The 23,405-nt window shown below is 46.7% G+C and overlaps 1 protein-coding gene across 2 annotated transcripts in view; it reads right to left on the bottom strand.

Annotated features, from left to right (window-relative positions):
* Window positions 1–23,405, bottom strand: part of pi4kaa (phosphatidylinositol 4-kinase, catalytic, alpha a) — a 34,626-nt gene that overhangs the window by 7,084 nt on the left and 4,137 nt on the right. The window contains exons 8-43 of one of the 2 annotated variants that reach the window (XM_011481396.4): window positions 22,775–22,923; window positions 22,635–22,700; window positions 22,469–22,565; window positions 22,210–22,401; window positions 20,725–20,825; window positions 19,904–20,033; window positions 19,705–19,834; window positions 15,097–15,192; window positions 14,837–15,020; window positions 14,642–14,742; window positions 11,579–11,747; window positions 11,440–11,490; window positions 11,257–11,365; window positions 10,928–11,064; window positions 10,718–10,851; window positions 10,550–10,632; window positions 10,416–10,486; window positions 9,192–9,316; window positions 9,024–9,105; window positions 8,854–8,937; window positions 8,617–8,706; window positions 8,408–8,527; window positions 7,875–7,967; window positions 7,596–7,752; window positions 7,392–7,519; window positions 7,163–7,321; window positions 6,941–7,092; window positions 6,228–6,335; window positions 6,026–6,153; window positions 5,196–5,351; window positions 4,331–4,410; window positions 4,043–4,242; window positions 2,623–2,710; window positions 2,374–2,541; window positions 1,296–1,349; window positions 1,104–1,224 (exon numbers count right to left, since the gene is read on the bottom strand). In XM_011481396.4, the coding sequence (XP_011479698.2) occupies window positions 1,104–1,224; window positions 1,296–1,349; window positions 2,374–2,541; window positions 2,623–2,710; window positions 4,043–4,242; window positions 4,331–4,410; window positions 5,196–5,351; window positions 6,026–6,153; window positions 6,228–6,335; window positions 6,941–7,092; window positions 7,163–7,321; window positions 7,392–7,519; window positions 7,596–7,752; window positions 7,875–7,967; window positions 8,408–8,527; window positions 8,617–8,706; window positions 8,854–8,937; window positions 9,024–9,105; window positions 9,192–9,316; window positions 10,416–10,486; window positions 10,550–10,632; window positions 10,718–10,851; window positions 10,928–11,064; window positions 11,257–11,365; window positions 11,440–11,490; window positions 11,579–11,747; window positions 14,642–14,742; window positions 14,837–15,020; window positions 15,097–15,192; window positions 19,705–19,834; window positions 19,904–20,033; window positions 20,725–20,825; window positions 22,210–22,401; window positions 22,469–22,565; window positions 22,635–22,700; window positions 22,775–22,923 (4,293 nt within the window). Of the gene's footprint in view, window positions 1–1,103; window positions 1,225–1,295; window positions 1,350–2,373; window positions 2,542–2,622; window positions 2,711–4,042; window positions 4,243–4,330; window positions 4,411–5,195; window positions 5,352–5,932; window positions 6,154–6,227; window positions 6,336–6,940; window positions 7,093–7,162; window positions 7,322–7,391; window positions 7,520–7,595; window positions 7,753–7,874; window positions 7,968–8,407; window positions 8,528–8,616; window positions 8,707–8,853; window positions 8,938–9,023; window positions 9,106–9,191; window positions 9,317–10,415; window positions 10,487–10,549; window positions 10,633–10,717; window positions 10,852–10,927; window positions 11,065–11,256; window positions 11,366–11,439; window positions 11,491–11,578; window positions 11,748–14,641; window positions 14,743–14,836; window positions 15,021–15,096; window positions 15,193–19,704; window positions 19,835–19,903; window positions 20,034–20,724; window positions 20,826–22,209; window positions 22,402–22,468; window positions 22,566–22,634; window positions 22,701–22,774; window positions 22,924–23,405 lie in introns of both variants that reach the window. The other variant, XM_020707407.3, reaches the window with a different exon arrangement.

The raw sequence follows: 23,405 nt of genomic DNA on the forward strand, positions 1-23,405 counted from the left end.
CAGATGATGAAGCTGAAGTTTGTTTTAAAGAAGCCAGAGCAGTGAAACAGAACATTTATGGTATGTGACCGGAACTACTTTTTTAGGCGTGCATTATCACTGTGGTATCTCACTTCTTATTCCACATCCAGTATGTCTAACAGACTTTTCACACTTGAACCAGTGATGTATAACTTTTATAACGTGTATACGGCGCACATATCACGATCAAATTACGTAATTGATGCACGAATCACTGATGAGCTGCAGAGAAACAGCGCAATAATCAGGCAAAGTTCATGTTCTGCGTTGATTTACGTGATCTTTGCGTGGTTTATTCGTGATACATCTGTGATCGTTTTACGTAAAGACCACAACTTTTTGGCTGCGTCCGAATTCCCGCCCTTACCCTCAACTACGAAAAAACTAGATGTTGCTACAATGTAGAGCCCTGGATTTTAAAAGCAATTCGGACACCACGCTCACTACTTTTTCTTTTTTTTTTTATGCCGGATATGATCTTATCAATTTCACAAAGTTAAGATCTAATTAATATGAGCCTTTTGTGACGATTATTTATGAATCCACTGTCTTCTGAAGATAAAAACGTTGATGTTTTATTAAAAAAATACATATAAATACATTTTTTCAGCTAAAATTGACGATGCACTGTGGTCCATGTTGGTCGATCTAGTGAGCATTGATGGACGCTGGTTTTTCGCAAAGACTTCTGGGAAATTTCTAGGGCAGTGGATTTGGGAATTGTAGATTCAGACAGCACTAGAAAATGGAGAACGCACTATAGAGTGCGTAGTGAAGGAATTTGGACACGAACTTTCCCTTTGTCCACGTATTTTCAGGTCTGACCGCTTTTCAACACGTGGAAAATGTGCATAGCGGCTCTGTGACACGGAGGTTCCTCTACATGAAATGTTCAGTTTGACGTCACACTGACTGAATGTTCTGACCAGAGACCACATCATTTACAGTTTTTCTTGTCTACTTTAAGCCCAGTAAAGCCATCTCTATCTAATGTGTTAAAAACATTTTTTCTGATCAACAGTTTTTGAAAGAGAACGAGCTCAGACAGCATTAAATGAATCCGCTTTAACCGATTCACTCACGGTCCTTCTGGTGTCCTTCTTCGTCTACGAAGATGTTGGTCTTCATGTTCCAGATGAACTGATGGGCGAGAAGCTGAGACTTCTGCGCCGCCCACAGGATGTACTCCCTGACGTAACCCATCTGCGCCGGACGGAGAGCCACAGTTACTGCCGCAGCCCCGGACGCTGCAGAACCTCAGAGTTCGCCATTACCTTATCGTAACGGAGCGCCTGGACAATCTGAGGGATGTAGAACAAGATGGCGTCCTGCGAGGACAAAGAAGGACAACGAATGTGGTTCAGGTCAGATATGTCAGTGAGAACGACAAAAACCAAATCGGACAGAAGAAACGTCATTCATTCGTAAGGTTTCATGACGTTGTTTGTTTGCCCCGCCCACATCGCCAGCATTAAAAAAGGGATAGATTTTCTTTTAAAGTTGACTTGGTTTTGAGTCGCCCGTCACTTAAAGTGAAGCGTTAAACCTGTTAATGGTTGCCAGGCAACAAAACAAGATCAGAGGTGATGACTTTATTAATTGGAGGTCTTTATTCTGGTTTGGGGGGGTCGAACAGACATAAGAAGTTTCTCTTTTGAGGAGTTTTCACGGAAATGACAATGTGAACAAAATGCCAGAAGGAAGATGGATGAACGCTTTTCTAGTACAATTCTGATTGCCCGCCATTTCTATCTTTGGGCGTTTTATTTTGAAAAATCAAGCAGATTCTACCTCTTTAACTGGTTTCTAACGAATTCTGGTTTGGATCAAACAGGAGAAATGTGGTCCTCCTAAGAACAAAGGCCTTTGGTTCAGTTGCAGATGAACCCTGGTACGGTTCACTTCAGTGTGAACACAGACAAGCTTCACACAGGGAAGAGGAGAACCAAAAGGAGACGGAGAACCAAAGAGAGGAAGAGAACCAAAGGGAGGAGAAAAACTAAAGACCGGTGGAGAACCAAGGATAGGAGAAGAACCAAGGACAGGAGGAGAACCAAAGAGAAAGCAACCAATGGGAGCAGGAGAACCAAATAGAGGGGGAGAACCAAAGGGAGGAAGGCCTGTAAGCTCCGTGTGTTTGGAGGAGACAACAGCCACATTGTGAATCTGCAGAAGTCATGAGGTCTGGAAACGTCTGCTGGGTAAAGGAGGTGCAGAGAGGAGCTGCAGGAGCGGCTTTTCTTTAGAAACACTGCAGCTGTTGGAACTGCCGGGTTCTCCAGGTGTTCTGGGTCTCTGCTGAGAACGCCTGAATGAATGGTAGAGAGAAGAAACCTGACGCAGGTGACCTACCGGAGGAAAGGAGCGCAGCACTTTCACCCCGTACTGCGCCGTCAGAGGATGGGGGGGGTACATGCTGCTGAAGTAGGACAGACCGGTGGGGGGGTCGGCCGGCGCCCAGCACAGGATGTGGCTCAGCTCAGGAGAGTCTGCGTCAATGGTGTGCCACGTCACCAGGAACTGAAGAAAGAGCCACAGGAACACATCAGGATTCAGTCCCACGTGGGATGGGCGGGGCTTGGCAGGACAGCGAGGCCGTACCTTCACCGCCTCGGGGACATCGCTGACCGCTCCGGGATCCAGCCTGACCAGTCTGGTAACTTCAGCAACAATGGCGTCGTTCTTAAACCTGGACACCAGAACACGGAGTAGAAGTATGTCAGAGGAGCAACAAAATCTGCTCTGAAAGGAGGACGGAGAAAGGCTGTAGGACTGATTTTGGGGACTGAGAATGTCTCATCGAGCAAACCCAAAGAGGCGCCTCCTTCATTTGGTATCTAGATCACTTCAAGGTTCTTCACTAAAAGACCAGATCAGTTTGTCACAAGCCTGACTTCAGCTGCCTGTCAAACCAAGAAGAACCTCTGAAGATGAGGAAAAAAAGGGTGTGGCTTAGATTCAGACTTTGGTATTAGAACAGACACCACTCAACATGTTTTCCAGTCTCCGTGAGGAGCTGCCTGTGCTTTCAACCATCAGCAGATCTTAAAAACCGCCGTGGTCCTCTTCAATGCCAACGGCTGGAAGACCTTAAGTCTCTTTACGGGTGGATATAGAGAGGTCTGAAAAATGGTCAATCCTGTACGGGTTACCTGTGTGACCCGTGCAGGTCACAGATCAAGGTGGTAGACGGGTCTTAGTGAACGCTTCTACAACACGTAAAGGGAAGTGAGGATGAAGGAGGGAGATGCAGGTCTACAGACCCCACCAAATCCTGCAGACTGTACAAGGAGCCAGTTAGTGCTGGGTACAATGGTATGTTCCATTTTCACAACGTCGTTTGAGGTGGCTGTCCAAGCCTCAAAGGAGCCGCAAGACACACCTGTTCCTCCCCGAAAGATGCAGCCGCTCCTCTCTACGACCCTCCACAGACCCGGACGACCCAAAAACCCACAGAGCCCTTTAAACCCTTTAGCCTTAAATTTCCAAGCGGTGGTCTTGAACCATCAGTCTACAAACTCTCTGAAGAACGTCTAAAGCTTTTTTATATCAGGAGAAAATGTTGGAACCATCCTGGATGGATTCACAGTTATCTACATCTTTTTAGTCAAAACTGGCCAACTTGTCACCCTTTTCCCAGCTCTACAGTAGTTTTCCAAACTTTTGGTCTGTACTGTATGTTGCGGCAACATTTTGATCCACCAAATGAACATAGAAGGAAGGAAGGAAGGAAGGAAGGAAGTACTTTGAGGTAGACGACCATTTGCCGTGTGATCTAGACAGAAACTCAGAGCCTTTAAACGTAGCAGAAACACACAGAGACTCATAGGCTGCTATTCCCTCACCACTCAGGGCTCTCTATGGGGCGCTCGCTTTTCTGGAACCTACAATTCTGAAACCCAGTGCCCTGGAAATCTCCCAGAGGTCCAACAAGTTTAGACTCGCAGAAAACCACAGAGACGTTTCTGATCTCCATGGTTTTAGCCTTTCTGCTGGGGAAAAACAGACGGCGAGCGTCCACCTGGCTGGCAGCTGCATGGCCAGGTAAGGCGCGATGCTCCACGCCAGGTTGACGTTGTCCTTCCACTGTTTCTCCGTCAGACTGATGTACTTGGACCTCCAGTTGGCGATGCTGGTTTCCACTGACTGCTCGGTGGTGATGACCAGCTCCTGGGCGGAGAGCGGGTTGTACCACGTGGTCAGGCGTTCGATCTCACTGGCCTGAAAAAAGGTGGGAGGAGTCGGTAAGAATCTGTGCCGGCGATGAGCGGGCACCCCGACCGAGGCTAGCGTGGTTCTCGGGCCTCACCAGGAGCGCCAACAGCAGAGTCCTGCGTTTCATGTAGTATTTGTGAAGCTGGGTTCCTCGGTTACTCTTCTTAGACGTTCCTGGAACCGAAAAAAACACAGGTCAGTCCGTTTACCGCCATGGCCTCAGTTTAAATTTGTAGCTGGTACAAAAGCTGTTTGTTTTTTGAAAATTCAAGATGGCAGCCTTTCCCAAGGTCAAAGGTCAACAGGACTTGGTGTGCCTGGTGTGTGAAATTTTGTGGAGTTAGCTCAAACACAAGTCTTCTTCTTATCGTGGGAAAACCGCCAAATTTACTATTTTGCCACAAAATGACAGCTAAGTTTTAGGTCCTTCAACCATCCCATAATAATTTCAAGTCTTTGAGTGGTGCTTTGGTGTTTTAGTTATGTTACTTGAAGTCATTCCTTTGAGTCCCTTAAAAGATTTTGGCCTCTGTGTTTTTTTTTCACGGTTTCTTCCGCTGTGATGTCATCACTTTTTTTCTTAGGGGGTTGTTCCCCTCCGTCCAAAATTCATCTTCAACAGGTGATAGATGCGTGCAAATTTTGGTCATTTTTACAGTCTGTAGAGGGGGTTGAATTTTTGCTCAAAGAGAGAAGAAACGTGAAAAAATAATCTGGTCCTTCGGTCCAGGACGGCTCATGAGCTGGTTTCCATCTGCAGCCGTCTGGCAGGTCGAGGAAAGAAACCCGATTTAAGGGGAAGAAACTACTCATAAGAACATAAAGCACAGGTAAAGACTGTATATAAATGGGGATTTCCACAAAGAAATGTGACACTTCAGTCAAATTGTGTTGCTAATCCTAAAACTGTTCTGGTTTAGGGACACATCAAGATGTATGGATCAGTTTTCCAGGACTACCTGACTTCTTGGAGGTGGTGGACATGCCGCTGGACAGCGGGTAGGTGTTGATCCAGCCCTGGCCGCTCTGCTGCGAGCGAGCGCTGGAGTCGGCGCCGCTCCTGAGGTCGGCGGCGTTCATGACCGACAGGCTGTTGAGGGACGCGTCCTGGTTGTCTGTTTACACAGAGAGGCGGTGAGGACCACGGCGAGGGACGTCCCCTCAGAACAAGCAGGCGTCTATCTAAACAGTGAGGGCGTGATGATGGGGGCGGGTCGTTCTCTGCTGCTGCTGTGATGGTCATGCGTTCGGAGCTGCCATGGACATGATGGAGGAAGCTGCCCGGAAGCTCAGGCGCTGTGGTTCCGGGCAGCTTCCTCCTGAAGCATGAGGATGAACCCTGCTGTCTGGGTCACCAGGGATGAAGAGGAGAGGAGCTTCTTTGGTGGTCAATTTGGGTTTCCTGTTGCGATACCAAACCAGTCCCATTGTGGAGGGGGGGAGCAGACGGGTGGGCTGATGGAAAATCATGCGTCTGGATGCAGCTGACAAATTTGAGCTTGTCCTTACAGCTGCACAGGACGCAAACGGAGCGGCTGCACAAACCGGGGGGATGAACCCGAAGCCAAGCGTAAAAAAATAAAAACAAAAGTGTGAGCGGAGAAAATGGAGTGAGACTGTGAGGACAAGCAGCATCAAATTTGACAACGACATGCCCCTGCTCAGAGCAGTCCGAGCTCCACCGCTTCAGGCTTACTTAAGATAGAAATCGGAGTGGTGCTGGACACGATAAGCGATCCGAATATCCCAGCAGAGAGAGTGCTCGGGGCTGGGGCGATGCCAAGCTCACCGGGTGCGACCAGCTGACACGCTGCCAGGTACTTCTTGTCCGACAGGATGCTGGCGTAGAAGCGGATGATGATGCAGATGTCCTCGCGGAGGTGCTTGTCGCCCTGCGTGGGGAACTTAGGAGCCACGCTGCAAAGACCGGATCAAACTCTGATCATCGGCGTCCGGTCGAGCGGCGGCCGTCCCGCATTCCAAACCCGTACCTGAAGTAGTCGAAGGCCGTGGAGTAGATCTTCTCTCGGAGGACGTTCCTCACGGTTGCGTTGGTGACGACATCAGAGTGCAGCAGAGCCAGACCCAGAGTCAGCAGCCTGCAGAAAGCCCTCCGTTAGCGGTGACCCCCCAAGACCAAAAACCAAACGCACCATCATTTTTTTTTCCAAGCCTCCATACGGCAGAATAAGCAAACACTGTAAAACATTTTTATCATTAAGACGACGGTTCTTTCCTAAAAAATTCCTCAAAATCGGACCTTCAGCTCCACGTTCAGACGAAACATGAAGATGAAATGTTTACTTTCATTCAGCTTCAACTATTGTTGGGTGATATGAAACAATTCTTTTATTGTGAAAAATCTCAAAACATTTGTTCACAAAATCGATTCTGAAGCTGTTTGAATAAAACAGTCAAACAGGATAAAGTAGGAAAGTCGTTTTTTATGTTTTGAATGGTTCCATGTTTGTATGGAACACGACTAAAACTCATTTTTTTCCGTGGATTATGTTTACATCATCAGTGAAGAACATTTACAAAACAGGTTTTTGGATTTGGGTTAAAAGCAGCATCAAACATCAGCGTCATGGCGGGTTTCTATCTTTTGAGAGGCTTCTGCATTTTAAAATAAACTCTAAACATGATCTGTAAGTCTGCCTAACATAAAGACGGGTCACACGGACCCATAAACCCTGTTTGGTACCTGAAACGAGGTCCAATGGCAGCAACATGGCGATTGAGGCTGCTCTTTGCTCCGCCCACATCCAGGGACAGAGAGCGCTGCAGCAAACAGCAGAAGATCTCCACCTGATCTGCGTTGGAGTACTTTGCAATCTCAAACCTCTGAACGAGAAACTGCAGAAAACGACAACGTTTTGAGCGGGAAAGCAGACGGCGGAGGAACCTGAGCTGGTTTTCATCAGACCTCAATCCAGATTTGGTGGGGGGTGACATCTGGAGGGCACGGGACGGGCTGGCTTTCTTCGGACGCGGCCAGAGGATCGGCCTCCTGTTGGGCGTCTGAGAACAAGCCCATCTTCAGCTCCATGGTCATCTGCCACGCCCCCGCCATCTCCCGCATGAACTGCGGCGCAGAAGGAGGGCGTCAGCGTTTGAGCGCGGCACAAACAAACCCACCAAGGTCGGCGCCGCACCGGCACTTCCGCTCCGGCGCGGGCGGCCAGCAGCCACTCCCAGCAGGCGATGGCGGTCTCCATGCCGTGCTCCGTGAACATCTTCAGAGGAGACCAGCAGAGGTGGTGCAGGAGCTGAGGGTCACATTCTGGGGGGGAAACCGGGAGTCAGAGAGCAGAACCACAGCATCCCCACCTACACCAGAACCAGCGCCACGGCAGAACCTTTGCTGCTGATGAGCAACGCCGCCAGCTTGAACATGGCTTCCGTGAATGCCTCGGGCTGGGCGGAGTCCAGGGCCTCGCCCATCTGCTTGATCATCAGCCGGTTCAGATCGGACTGTCCCCGGACTGCCTGGGCGAAGTGGATCATACCCGACACCTTCAGAGCAAAGACACGAGCGGCAGAAAGATCCGCTTTTACCTCCGGTTTACTGCGTTTGAGTCCCACCAGCCAGAAACTTTGAGGGAACAACCTGAACTACAGGGAGACTTTGACTGTACCTCGCCGGCATATCTGTTCCTGAGATTAAGGGAGGCCATGAAGTTGGAGTAGTCCTTCTTCACGCAGGTCGGCCTCTCTGTCAGCTGAGTGGACTAACAGAGGAGGCACAAAGTTAGAAGATAAACAAATGTGAGGAGAGAATGTGAGCCAGTGGCTTTCCTCAGTGCGTCATTCTGGAGCTCCCACAAATAACAAAAACATAAAAGTCCAGGAGGAGAAGGATCAGATTGTCCTCCATGTGGGTTTTAGACTCCAACCGCTGATTACTTCCTGACCGAACTCTGGAGACATCTCGCTGCCCGGAACGTGCTGCTGCCAGACCGACACGTAAAACACGTCCTAAGACCTCTGATCGCCTCCGACTTAACATCAAACTGGACGCTAATGTGGTGTAAATTGCGTTCAGTGAGATTTAATATGAAAACAAATGAGTTCCATCAAAACAAATCCACAACTGGGATTCCTCAGGGCATTATTCTGGGGCTCCTGCTTTTCCTGATAAACTTTCAAACTGTTCCAGTTTCTGACTCACCCCAAGTGTGCTGCTCTGTCTGTTGTACCCGGCGAAGTGTAAGATGCTCTCCGTGGCCATGGCCAGGCCCGTGTGCTGCGACAGACCCGACACCCAGTTCTGATGTTTGTTCAGGTACTCCTGGGAAATTTAAGGCGTTTGTGTTAGAGCACAGATCAGAGATGAACATGGGACATATGTATGCGTCATGAAAAACCAAAACAGATCACCTGTAAGTGAGATTTGGTGACGGACGGGGCCCATTTCATGGCTTCTTTGAGGATCTCGCCACAACGCGCAGCAAAGTCCTTCACGATGCTCTGAGGAAACAACAGGGACAACGTGAAGGAACCAAAGATTTGACCGGGACTTTTGAAACTGGAATTTAGAAGTTAAAAAAAAGATGGAATTCCTGTAAAAATCTATGTGAAGGTGGAAAAGTGAAGGACCAGAAAATGACGAGTTACCTCTCTGGCTTCATACGTGTCCGGGACGGTGATTCTGTACGGAGTATCTGGAATGTCGTAGTAAGGCTGGTCTTTGTGAATGTCCTGAGAAAAACAGATTAAAGCCACAATTTAAAAAAAAACCTTGAGGTGTATCTGAAGAAATGCTGTGTGAAAGAGTGGACTCTCACCGCACTGAGGGACAAGGACAGCGTCTGCAGGATGTCCAGCATGGTCTTCAGGACACGGCCGCTCCACAGCAGGTGAGGAAAACTGAGAGCAGAGAGGACGACCGCTCACAAACCTCTCATCACGAAAAACGCTGGACAAAACAGGAACAAAAACTGCTTTGGCCTCACGTTTCAGCGAGGCCAGACAAGTATTTGTCCGCCACTCTGCGGATCCTTTTGTGGATGTGGTTGAAGTTGACCAGCAGGAACTGAGCGTGGCGTTCCAGCTCCTCTTCGTGGGATTTAGTTTTTGCCTGAAAATATATTTTTAAATGTGTAAAATAAGAGAGTTCACAGAGGAATGAGGTAGATGAACTATAGCAGCTTAAACATTGCTAAAATCGTTCAAATTCAAAAGTGCTGCTGCTGAAACGGTAATGTTGGATGTTCTTCTTGACTCGCTGCATTGTGGTCAGGAGGTGTTTTTTTAAGTATATTTACTATTACTACTCCAGTTTAACTATTTTAACACTCTTTACTATTGGATTTTTTTTAATGACTGCAGAAGCAGCCGTCCGTCGCTTTAAGTCAGACATTTGCTTCTGCGAAATCCGTTAATCAGTTAAATCATCTATTATTCATCCAGACCATAATATAAGTTTTAATTCTCGTTTTTAAATGACAAAAGGTTGATGATTTTTTATTGGTTTATTAGCTTTAAATTAACTAACTAAAAAAAATCTTTATTTTAATTAAGATTAGGATCAATTTAATGAATCTCCATAAAGAAATTCAGTCAGGAAATTAATAAACGATGCACTGATCAAAGAGAACTTTTTGAATTTTGTTTATACAACAATGACAAATAAACTACTGTCTGTCTGTTTGTCTATCCATCCATCCATAAAAAAGCAAGAATGTCTTTATGTTCTCAAGCTAAATTTTTTAATTAAAAAATAAAAATTTTAACAGGACTTTCATTGAATCATCAAAATATTACATTTTTACGATGTAAAGTGAATCAAGACTAATAAATAACACAATTATTTTGGGACAAAAGATTTTTTTTTTTTTTGTAAAATCAATCTAGAAAAACATTAACCGGAGTTCCACAAGGCTTCTATCTTGAGCTACTGCATCTTTGGAAAGCAGCTTTTTTAGGGGGTCGTATTTAATTTAGATTTCCCATGAAAATATTTAGTAAATCATTCGGTAAACCAAAGTACATTAGAGAGGAAAAAAAATCTAATTTTGGCTCTGAAGATCAAGTTTTGAAATGAAGTTCAAACAGAAGAAAAAATAAATAAAAACAAACACAAAAGACAATCAATTGTATTCATTTCAGACTTCTGCAGAGTTTAACAAACCTGAAAACAATATTTTAAGAGAAGAAAAAGGAGGTTTGTTTCTTACTTTTTCATCCATCATCTGAAGGAAGACCTCAAAAACCTTGTCGCTAACGGCGATCACACACTGCATCATACCTGTGAAATATCTCAAGAATTAATGAAGAAAATGAAGATTTTCCCAACTTTTCCTCGTCTTACCGGACTTGTCCTTCTGTGTCGCTCTGTCTTCAAAGTATCGGAACATGACCTGGAAGCGGTCCGAGTCCAGAGAGCGCAGCATCCTGACAGACCGGGATACAGGACAGAGGTCAGAACCGGAGGAGGAGCACAGCTGAGCATGCTCCGTAGGCAGCAGGACGGCGGTACCTCATGTACTCCAGTCTGTAAACGGACAGCAAGTATGTGGACATGGCGAAGTCCAGCTTGTTGATGAGACCGGCCACTTCGGGAGGAGGATCCAGCAGGTTGATGATGGTGCTCCGCAGGTCGTTCAGCTCCGCCTGAAACAGAAGAGCGTCTTCAAGAGGAGCCCTGGTGCGTCGGCGTGTCTCTCTGCTGGTGGGAATCCACTCGTACCGGAGTCACCGTGTCGTTCTTCAGAGCCGAGTTGTACTGAAGCTCCGAACGTAGCGGTTCTCCGCTGGGAAACGTCAGCAGCGGCGATTTGGTGGCAATCTCACAAACTCCCTCGTACCACTCCTCTGGCCACAAACCTGAACGTTTCAGCAGCAGGAAAAGAAAAGCCCAGGCATTGTTGGGTGGGAAGTGGATCGCCACAGAGGAAATTACAACCTTTAGGTATTTATTAGACAAGAGTTGGAATGAAAGAGAGTTTAATAGCAGTCCGTGTGACCATAAATTCTAATTCAGGAAGTTAAGGAGACGGCAAAAACATCAAACTGCACCTGAGCCCTCCACTGCGAAGCCCATGACCACAGAGTACAGCCAGAAGTCCCTGAAGAGCTTCTGCAGACGAGGCTTCGCCTCCTTGATTGGCGGCAATCTCTTGGTCAGCTAAAGCAGAAGAAGAGCAGAGAGGATGAGGAGGGAAAGACAACAGCAAGCATCCAAACATCCAGAGAACTCACCACTGCAATCACTGGAATGAGGACCCCCAGGTTTCCAGCACTGCTCGAAGCCTACAGGCCAGGAAACAGAACAATTCCTTACAGACCATCAGTTTATGTGTGGGAAACAACTTGAGAAAGACAAAGGTGCTGTCTTTACCTTCAGGGCGGGGCCTTTGTCTGAGGCCCGCTCGCTGGCTCTCTTCCCCTCCAAGCCCAACTGAACGAAAAGCTCCAGCAGGTTGACCAGCAGCTCGTCCACCATCTGCTCCGCCTGCAGGTTGGCTGCGATGTTCCCCAGGGCGTTGATCACAGCCAGCGAGCAGTGTCTGCGCAGACACGGGGACTGTTAGCTCTGCAGACGTGTGGTAGAGCGTCTGCTCGGAGACTGGGAGAGTGTGAGTCGAATCCAGAGTCCGGTCAAAGCAAAGAAAAGGGGCCAAAGGTCTCCCTGCTCAAATTCCAACTCAATGAAAATTGTGTTTTTGGTGTCTTTGATGGATTGAATTTCTCAGTCACAGCAACTTTAAAAAACACAGTTTCATTCTGATCATCCATCTGCATCATCTGCAGACCAACAGATCCATGAACGTCTCTGTTTTCCTGGTCAGAGCTGGAATCTGGATCAGAACTGGACGGCTGGATGGATCTGATGTTACCCCCCATTTTTGTTGCTACGCTAATTTTAGGTTGGGCGGGTTAGGGGCTGTAAGCTAGTGGCCCAACAGTCCAATCCACAACTCAGAGGGGAATTTCTGATGAACTCCTGCCGCTCTGCAGGAACTATGTCCCAGAAAACGACACAAGTTTTTGGATTTGGGCTAAAAGCTGCATCATCATCATCAAAAAGCCACTGGTAGCGCTTTTTAAAATAGATCAAAAGATGGTCAGAGTGGGACTTTAAGGCTTAGTCTCCCATACAGGGTTGACCCGTTTGGGTTCTGTGGGTTTCTGGGATGTCCGTAGAGAGGAGCAACTGCATCCTCAGGAGAGCGCCGGTGTGTCTCACAGTTCCCGTGACTTTGCTTTAAGGGACGCCATGAAAATGGAATGTACCATTGTCGTGTGTGGTAAGTTTTTAACTGAAGTAATTGGAAGGCTAATGAAAGCTTCACGCACTTATAACGTACAGGTGATGATGTCGTCCTTATGTCGCACTTTAGTCGTTGATAGGGTGTGAGTACTGGCTCCTAACTGACCGCACACAAATGCTGCACGCATGGGGAGTGCACGTGATCCGTAAGTGCCCGTTGGACACGTGTCACGTGCACGCTCTAGGAGCACTAACGGGCTCCTAGAACAGTCTGCAGGATTTGGGGGTTGTAAAAAGAAAAAAAGTGTTTGACATGCCTGCATCTCACCTACTTCCCTCTAGTGGTTCACCGAGCGGTCGATGACCTTGATATATTTCAGGGGTCACCTGCGTGTCCCGTACAGGTTTGACCATTTCCCCCGCAGACAGCCCGTATTCTGTATTGACCTGTCTCTGCTCCGTCGTCTCCAGCTGGTCCAAAATTCAGCGTCCTGCACGTTAACGGGGACCATAAGGGGCGAGCTGGTCACTCCTATATTACGCTCACTTCACTTGTTGCCTGTGACTCTTGGAATTGTTTTTTAAAATGTTCGTTTGGTTTTGAAATGCTTGAATGGTCTCAGTATCTTTCTGAACTTTTAACGGTTTCCAGGAATTGGCCTGTGACTCGGAGAGACATTCGATTCGATGCACGTTGAGTGCATTTTACCCCCCAAAAATGTTGTTTCTTAACATTGCATCAGATTAAGGACTATTTAAACCTCTGAGAAAATGTGTTTCTCCACCGTAGACGTGAAATCCCCCAAATTATTAGAAAAATGTGTCGCCGTAACAGTGCCTTTTGTTACGGGGTTGAATATTTTAGCTAAAAGTTGTCCCTTGTCTACATTTGCTAGGATATGGAGCTACATATGACATTTTTCAAAACAATTGTTTGCTTCTTTCCCAAACAATAAATAGTAAATATCATTTATGAATGAACAGAGCTGAAAGGTTGAGCTTGACAATAGAAACTATGAAAGTAGACTAATACTTAGCTGTCTTCAATGTATGAGCCGGAAAATATTCAGTGATGTCACTTCCTGGTTGCTGTAGAAGTTGGACAGAACTATTATTTTTTTAAAAAGGGGGGATTGATAGGCTGTTAGGGGGTCGAAACAAACTCAAGGACATGATTAAATGGTGAAATTTTATAAAGATTCATGTATTTTTCTCGTATTTCTGTCATTTAAGTGAAACTAAACAGGCAAATGGTCATGTTAGCAGAAACAACATGAGGTTATTGGCTGTTTTCATCAGTTTTGCATTCAGTGGAAAAGTAACTGGTTGATGGGGAAAACCAACATCTGTGGTTTTAAGTTGCTTTTAAAAACTCGTCTTTTTACTCAGGTTTTTAATTCCAGTGAGCGGCCAGCTTGTTAATGTTATTGTTAAATTGCTTTTATTGTTTTGTTTATTGTATTTTATTTTTTGTTTTGTTGTTTATTGATTTTATTTATATTTGATTTTATGTTCAGCGCTTTGGTTGCTGTACAAATCATAAGACTGATTAATTCATCTGATCGTACGGACAGTTGGAACTAAGACTAAGGGACATTTGAGATTCACACGTTAGGAGACGGTAGCGGACGCAACCAGCATCCGTGTTTTCTGGGAACTTTGACGTGTTACTTTGAAAAGTCTGGTCACTGGTTGAAGGAAATCAGATTTTCGTCACTCGAAAAACAAATTTTGGTTTTTGAAAAACGGGAGCAGCAACTGTAGCGTCTCACCTCTACCCGTGGAGCGTCTCTCCTGTACCCGTGGAGCGTCTCACCTCTACCCGTGGAGCGTCTCACCTCTACCCGTGGAGCGTCTCACCTGTACCCGTGGAGCGTCTCACCTGTAGCCGTGGAGCGTCTCACCTGTACCCGTGGAGCGTCTCACCTCTACCCGTGGAGCGTCTCACCTGTACCCGTGGAGCGTCTCACCTGTACCCGTGGGGCGTCTCACCTCTACCCGTGGAGCGTCTCACCTGTACCCGTGGAGCGTCTCACCTGTAGCCGTGGAGCGTCTCACCTGTACCCGTGGAGCGTCTCACCTCTACCCGTGGAGCGTCTCACCTGTACCCGTGGAGCGTCTCACCTGTACCCGTGGAGCGTCTCACCTGTACCCGTGGGGCGTCTCACCTGTAGCCGTGGAGCGTCTCACCTGTAGCCGTGGTCTTTGTAGTCTTTGGTGGAGTAAACCATTGAGCTCGCTCTGACGCTGATCTGCTGGAACAAATTCCACACCTCCTGGTAGATGTATTGCTAAAAGAGCGAGAGGAAACCAGACGTTATTTCTCTGCTGCAAATGTTGTAATGCCAGAACAGCGGAGTCCGTAGGAGTCAGAAGAAACCTCACGTTTCCTGTGATCACCATGCAGCCCAGCTGGTCGATGATGAGGACGTCCAGCTGGGACGGAGGCTGGCAGAACTTCTGCTGCAGGATCTGCAGGATGGGCTCCATCACGCGGGGTGTGTCCCGTAAGGCCACGGCGATGTGACCCAAAGCTCTGATGGTGTGGTCCGTGATCAGGTGAGCGTCCCTGCGATGCAGAGGAGGAGCCAGATAAAAAAACAACACTCGTTTGAACGGGGCGTTCTTCTCTGTGGGTCACCTACTTGTCATTTTCCTGGTGGATGTAGAGACGGTTAGACAGGCTGGCGAGGAACGCTTCAACGATGACGCTATCCATGGTCAGACCAGCTTTCAGGCACCTGAGGAGGCAAAGGTTTACTGGTGACTGCAACGGCTTCAGGATTCAAGGAGCAAAAGCAGCCTATTTGAACTTTTCATGATTGAATCCTAAAACAAACCGTTTGGATGAGCGGCGAAATGTTCCAAGAAAGAAGATTCACAGTCCAGTTGCTACGACTCAACTACATGATAAATAACCAGTCAGAGACAAACAAGATTTTTGTCAGAAGCTGCAAAAGCTAATCAACATCCAACCATTTTCTGAACCCGTTTGGGGTCATGGGGTTGCTGGAGCCTATCCAGGCACTGATTGGACGAAGGCGGGGTTCACCTTAGATATGTCAACATCGACACCTTGTGCTCCTGTGCAACTTCATGAGGCCTCAGGAAAAGGGATGTAAAGGATACGTATATTTAAAAAATGGATCTAGTAGTGAGAAGAGCGACAGTATCAGTTTAAAACCACAATTATTAAAGGGTCTATATCATGCAAAATCCACTTTTTGAGCTTTTAAGTGTACTAAATGTTTATTCCTCACTAAAAACCCAAATCTGACATCACCTGGCCCTCCCAATCCATCAAAACGAGTGGGTTCTGACATTGTGACATCACAAAGTGAGGAACCGCCCCTTCCAGGAAGAGTCTATACTGCCAGCTCCGCCCCCAGGCTAACAGACACGCCCACTTTCTCAGTGGAGCTTGCGGTAATGGGCTAAACCCTTTTATTTCATAAGAACCATATGCACATCCATGTTTCCAAAAGCTCGCATGTTCGCTTTCGTGGAGAAATGCAGACACGCTGATGAGGCTCTAGGACAGGGGTCGGGAACCTATGGCTCGCGAGCCATATTTGGCTCTTTTGATGGTCACATGTGGCTCGCAGACAAATCTTTAATTATACTTTTTTTTTTACATTAGACCATTCCTTCTCGGGCGCGATGCGATGCCAGAGGCGCGCAGTAGTAGCGGTGCTTGGAGAGAGAAATCTGCGCCAGCGCTATCAGTTACTATTATCTATTATTTCACAGAGTTTGTACCACCTGGAAACCTGTGAATTGCCGTGCCTAAAACTGCGCGCTCCCATCTCTGAGAAAGAGCGCGCAGATGCGGGGACGGGATGTTAGAGGAAGAAAGCAGAGGGGAGGGGGGGGTACAGGCAGCAGGTGAATCGCGCGGGGATTATAAAAACGTAAAACCCGCTGCCCGTCACTCACTGCAGCGTGTGAGTGTGTGTTTGTCTCCACGTCTTTATGTGAGCCGTCTGTCTCACATCTAAAGTACATTCAGATCAACCTAAGATCACGTTTAAAGTCTCAACGCCTGCATGAAGCAGAAACTCACCACGTATCAACCAGACTAGACCGTCAGCAAAACTACCACGACGGCCGTGGTGCAGCGGTAGGGCGGTCGACCCATGATCCTAATATTGCAGGTTCGATTCCCGCCTTGCACGCCCATGAGCCGAAGTGTCCTTGGGCAAGACACTGAACCCCACCTTGCCTCTGGTGGTACGCGGGCGCCTGTGTTTGGCAGCGAAGCCGCCACCAGTGTGTGAATGTGTGAGTGACTGTAAAGCGCTTTGTCCTTGTAGGTAGAAAGGCGCTATATAAGTATACGCCATTTACCATTTACCACGAGAAATACTCATCATTTATCAGCAACAGCATAACGATGTTATTAAAAAGAATCCACAGACTTATTGTACTTTAAAAATGTTGAAATTACATCAAATACACACATTCACTTGTATATTTAGTTTTAAACATATTGTTGCGGACTGAGTTGGATGGCTGTTGGGCCGCGTTAAAAGTTCTGGAGTTCATTGAACGCATCGATCAAGTAGAAATCTGATTGGCCCTCAGTTCTGTCGGTCAGCCTGTTGTTAGGTAGTTTGGACCAATGGGGTTCAGCTATGGGCCGAATAAGGGAAATGGGAGGGCTGCAGCGGGAGCAGGTGAATATAAAGTTGGTAGAAGCGCTCTCGTCTCGGCAGGAGAGATTCAGGAGTTGCTGAATTAATTGTGCAGCGTTTGTTGCGGTCTGCAGTAACCAGAATAAAGAACCTTAAAAGAGGTTAAGTCTCCGTGCCTCAGTGTGGGAAAGGTACGCTACATTATTGTATGGCTCTTTGGAAATTACATTTAAAAATATGTGGCGTTTATGGCTCTCTTGGCCAAAAAGGTTCCCGACCCCTGCTCTAGGATGACCTCAGAGCCTCAGTGATTGAGTCGTCTTACTTCCGGGTAGGAAATTGAGCTGTGAAAATAACTAATATTTCATTAAAAAATGGTGCTTTAGTGTGCCAAAGGTCATATCTTATCATCTATATGGATATAGTTTACTCTAAGGCAGGGGTCGGGAACCTATGGCTCGCGAGCCATATATGGCTCTTTTGATGGTCACATGTGCTCGCAGACAAATCTTTAATTATACTTTTTTTTCTTTCTTTAGACCAGTCCTTCTCGGGCGCGATGCGATGCCAGAGGCGCGCAGTAGTAGCGGTGCTTAGAGAGAGAAATCTGCGCCAGCGCTATCAGTTACTATTATCTATTATTTCCCAGAGTTTGTACCAGCCTGAAACCTGTGAATTGCCGTGCCTAAAACTGCGCGCTCCCGTCTCTGAGAAAGAGCGCGCAGATGCGGGGACGGGATGTGTGAAGAAGAAAGCAGAGGGTGGGGGTGAGGGGTTGTGGGGACAGGCAGCAGGTGAATCGCGCAGGGATTGTAAAAACGTAAAACCCGCTGCCCGTCACTCACTGCAGCGTGTGAGTGTGTGTTTGGCTCCGTATCTGCATGTGAGCAGTCTTTGTCACATCTATAGAACATTCAGACCTACGATCACGTTTAAAGTCTCAACGCCTGCATGAAGCAGAAACTCACCACGTATCAACCAGACTAGACCATCAGCAGAACTACCACGAGAAATACTCATTTATTAGCAACAGCATAACGATGTTATTAAAAAGAATCCACAGACTTATTGTACTTTAAAAATGTTGAAATTATATCAAATGCACACATTCATTTGTATATTTAGTTTTAAACATATTGTCGCGGATTGAGTTGGACTGGGTGGCTGTTGGGCCGCGTTAAAAGTTCTGGAGTTCATTAAACGCATCAAGTAGAGATCTGATTGGCTCTCAGTTCTGTCGCTCAGCCCGTTGTTAGGGGGTTTGGACCAATGGGGTTCAGCAAAGGCCGAATAAGGGAAATGGGAGGGCTGGAGCGCGAGCAGGTGAATATAAAATTGGGAGAAGCGCTCTCGTCTCGGCGGGAGAGATTTAGGAGTTGCTGAATTAATTGTTCGGCGTTTGTTGCGGTCTGCAGTAACCAGAATAAAGAACCTTAAAAGAGTTTAAGTCTCCGTGCCTCAGTGTGGTACAGGGACACTACATTAATGTATGGCTCTTTCGAAATTACAATTAAAAATATGTGGCGTTTATGGCTCTCTCGGCCAAAAAAGTTCCCGACCCCTGCTCTAAGGGTTTAAAAAAAGCAGAATATAGACCCTTTAACATGATTTTGTTGGTAAAAAGATATAGAATCAATCAGGAAGTAAATAATCAGTTCTGTCAGTTCCTCTTCCTGCTTTGTTCTCTACTCTGTCCTTTTATTCACATGGGATGCAAACAAAAAGACGTCCAATCACAAGCTAGCTTCTTCCAAGTCGGGTCAATTTCAGTTGCCTGAAGGTGAACCACAGTGATGAATTTGTGTTTGCTCTTCACTAAACATGTAACCTTTGTTTCACAGCACTTCAGCAGCATCTGAGTGAATAAATGTGACTCACTTTTTAACACAGAGAGTCTAGAAAAGAGTCCAGAGGACCCAAAATGTCCCAGAATGTCAGGTTTTAATGTTTGAAGCTGTTATCTCCTTTAGCTTCTGTCAGCTTCTGCTTTTCCATCCCTTCATCTGAATGTTTGATTGTTTGGATACTTCCTGAAGTCACCGCCGCTTTCTAAATGTCATCTGTTCAACTCAGGAGATGAAAACATAAAATATGACAAACTCAACAATTCAGTTCATGTCGTTATAAACCAATAATAAATCCAACTGTTACTAAGATCTCAACTTCCTAAAAAGCTGACAAAAAGCTTTACTAATAAACAAGAACATTTCTAAACACATTATAACTGTCATAAACCAATAATAACATTACCTCTTTCTGTACAGTTATGGCTTTTTATCATTTTTGATAAGATTTGACAAAATAATTACTGAATAGTTTTTTACTTTATTTTTAATAATTACCTCTAACTTACACTTTATTTTTAATCCAACATTGAACAAATTTAGTAAAGCTCTTCTTTAAATGTTTTTTCTCAAATAAAGTGTTTCAAATGTTGTTAAATTTCATCCTAAACTTGTTTCAAGCCTCTTTTATTTGTTGAATTACTTTTTAGAGGCGGAGCTTAGACACGCGTTGGATTCTTTTTCATTAAATTCCAGTTTCCTCTCTGTAAATTTTATCTGCTGCTGTCCATCATAATGCAGCGCGGGGGCAATTATCCGGGTGGGCGGGGCAAACCTGCAGATGTTGTCGATGGAGATGTCCCGCAGCTGCTCATACATGGAGGGCTGGCTCTTCTTACTGGAGTGGGCGCTGAGGGTGGACTGCGAGTGCTCGTTGGTCACATGGATCTTTATCTCGCCGCCTCCTGCCAGAAGAAGCTTCTGTGAGCCCAGAGAGAAGCTGCTGGACGGGTCGCCGCTTTTACTGCCCTCACCTGGGATGCTCTGGCTGTGATATTTGTAGAGCTTCACCAGAACCGGAGACGGAACCACCAGGAAGTCTCTGAGGGACGTGGTGACGGAGTGGGCCACGACGGGGAAGCGCTCGCACAGCCGGCCCAAACCCTGAACGCAGAGAGAGACGGACGACTTCAGGGTTGACCACAGAGGAAACTTCAGCGGCCGTCCTGATGACTAGGCTCCGCCCTCCGGAATAAACAATCTAGATCCGATTCCACATCTGTTTCGTTTTCACATTTCTAATTAAAAGGTTTTTCACAAATAAATAGAAGGACAATCAATAAAACTGGATCAAGGATGTTATGACTTCATACCACATGAAGTGGAAATCCTTTTGAATCCATAAAACCGTTTTTTTAAAGCCAGTCTGGTGCATCGTTTCTGGACCTCCTGTTGAGTTTCCGCTTCGTGAGGAACAAAAGTTTGTTTTTACGAAAACATTCAGGAAACAATTTAAAATTGGGGGTGGGGTTGTTAGATTTGGTCGTTCTGTGGTGATGAGGGGTAGGGATGCCTCAGTGCTACCGATACAGACGTATCTGGAATCTGTTTGCCGTCTACCGTACTACAACTATGGAGGTAAATGGAGATACTGCTACCAACATACAGGGTACCGGCGTATACTAAACTACTGATACTGATGCATCCGGAATATCGGTATTGCATATCCATTGTGTATACCTCTGAACTTTTGGTACAGAGGTATACACTACTACCGGTACTAACAAATCCAAAAGTACCAGTGTGGTGTGTACTGAACTACCGGCACTGACGTCTTCAGTTCTACCATATTCACCTGTAAGCAGCAGATGAGGAGGGGCATGTGGGCGATGATGACTTTACTGGACGTCTTTGACTGCAGCTTCTCGGACAGTTTGGTGCAAAGGTTTTCAGCTCCTGCAAAAACAAAAACAACCCATTTTGATAATGTTACAACAACAGTACCATCTCTGTGAGTTCAGTCTTTCCCTCAGGATGGTTACGTAGCAGAGGTTCATCCAGACTTTGAGGTTACAGATGTTGGTGAAACCTCTTCAATCACAATACTTTTACATGTTTTATTCCAGGTAATTGCTGGAGCAAACTAGGGTTGTGCCGATGGACGATATTATCGTCCATCGTGATGGGTGACTGACATCCCGATGGAGAGACCACCATCGTGATGCCACGCCCCCGCCACGTTGCGCGTCGACACCATAAGCCGCGGTTACATGTACAAAATATCTTGATGGGATCAATGGTCGGATTAGAATCCAACCGTGTAGATGGGCCCAGAAAAATGTTTTCAGAATATAAAAACGTTCACTAAGGTCACACTTTCCGTCGGAATAAATCATTCGCACATGCGCAGTAGGGTTTGAAAACGGAAGGATATAAATTCCGCCAAGCGGCTTTTTTTTTTCAAACTTTATTGAATGTAACAATTCAATACAAAACATTGTTAAACAGCGCCGAGCGGCTATATACATTGACATGTCAGCTCGATAAAACACGAGATGATCTTCTAAACGTGCTTTTAATAATGTTACGGTTATTATGAAACACCTGTTCGCTCATCATTTGAATTTTAATCCGTGTGGTCAGTGCTTTTTCTGAACGAAGCCAGGATTAGCAGTATGCTAACACGGGCTAACAACATTAGCTTTGGGTGGTGCTGCTTGCTGGCTGCACGTAAACATGTAAGAATAACATCAGCCTTTATTTAGTCGGGACACGACTGGAAACACAAATCCGCGTGATTGTTTGAATGTTTTCTAAGGACTGAGCGACATTTCTGCTTTGAAGCTCAAACCGCTGTGTGTGCTGACGATCCGAGCTGTGCTCAGACACACTTTTAGACCCGGTTCTGAGTTCGGTTGCTTGTACCCCTAGAGCTGCGGGACGGATCGCAGTCTTAAATCTCCCTCACATAGCGCTCATGTAACAAAGCCCCCCCCCCCTTCCCCTCAAACACAAAGCTGTAAGTCCGCACTCCCCCGGAAGTGCGGGAGCGGACTACTTCTTTTCTATTTTGTTTGTTACTTTTTTTGTTAAAGTCACTTCCCTCAGTTTATACTGGATCATCGCGGATTAGTCATTAGTTGGGAAATAAAATGAAAAAAGCAAAAAAACGAATAGCAGTTATATAAGAACAGAAAATGTAAAAATACCCCCCCCCCCCCCCGACGATGTCATCGTCCATCCCGATGGTTGACAGCAAACATCGTCAACGGCCAATTTAAGGGACATCGCCCAACCCTAGAGCAAAGAGCATGCTGGGAACCTCCAGGAGACGCCTCACCCTGCTCCTCGGTGACGGCCAGCACCATCAGGTCCACGCAGGCGGCGTTGGCCTGACAGCGCAGCTTGAGCGGGCTCAGCTCGCTCTGCAGATACTCCACGTCGTGCAGGATCCTCTGCAGCTCGGACTGGCTGCTGCTGAACTGCTCCAGGACGAAGTCGTGGACCTCCTTCACGTAGTCGGTCTGGAGGTCTGAAGCACACGGTTGGTGTGAGCCTGCAGCTTCCCTGAAGGACCACCACCGCAGAGGCCGTCTCACCTTTCATGTTGTACAGCGTGTCTCGGAGCATTTTAAATGTGGCGACGTACAGCGGATCGCTGAAGGTTCTGTAGTAGAGGTGAAGACCCGGACTCGTCTGTGAAGCAGAACCAGCAGTGAAGCTCTCAAACACAGAGGAAGACAAACTCCTGCAGGACCATCGTACCTCCAGGAGCTCCGTCAGGACGCCATCCAGAGTCTTCAGGAACGTCTCTGACACCAACTGCTCCACCTGTTCACAGAGAGAGAAGGGTTCAGCTCTGGACCGGCGCGCCTGCTGAGAACCTCTGCCATGTTCCTGCAGACCATGTGGAGGAGCTGTTGGAGCGTATCCAGAGGGAGCTGGAACTCTCCAGAGCTGCTCCCGGTGAAGAGCGGCGACACCGAGAAACTGGAGCTGATGGTGGAGAAGTAGTAGTCGGGGTCGACGGCGCTGCCATCGGGCAGGTAAGAACCTGAAGAACAGGAGGGACGCAGGAGTTCAGGGGAAGAAGGCGCTGAGCCTCAGGACGGAGCAAACTATGTCCTGAGTTCAGAAAAAGGCTTTCCTCCACCACAGGAGTTCCACAGGGCTCACTTCTTAGCCCTCTGTGTTCTTTTGAATATAAATTTTTCGGCACGCTTTCAGGTTTTACCATTTACTGTAAATGAGAACTGGACTGAGTGGCCCCTCCCCCCGGTGTTCTAAACAGGAAGTGGTTTCAAGAAGCAGAAATCCCACAGACTTCAATGGAGAAATAACCAGCTGTTCCTCATTCATTCTATTGGTCAGAAGAACCGTTCTGGATCTGATACCTGTTTTTTCACGTTCTTGATAATCCTCAATCTTTTCCTGATATTTGGCGACTGAATTGACTTCATTTGTTTGGAGCCGGCGGTAAACCGTTTCCTATGGAAGACGTTAAACTCAGTCCAGTTCTCTGATACAGTCAATAGT

The sequence above is a fragment of the Oryzias latipes genome, chromosome 12 (assembly GCF_053564925.1).
Source record: "Oryzias latipes strain Hd-rR chromosome 12, Olatipes_Hd-rR_3.1".
NCBI classification, from domain to species: domain Eukaryota; kingdom Metazoa; phylum Chordata; class Actinopteri; order Beloniformes; family Adrianichthyidae; genus Oryzias; species Oryzias latipes.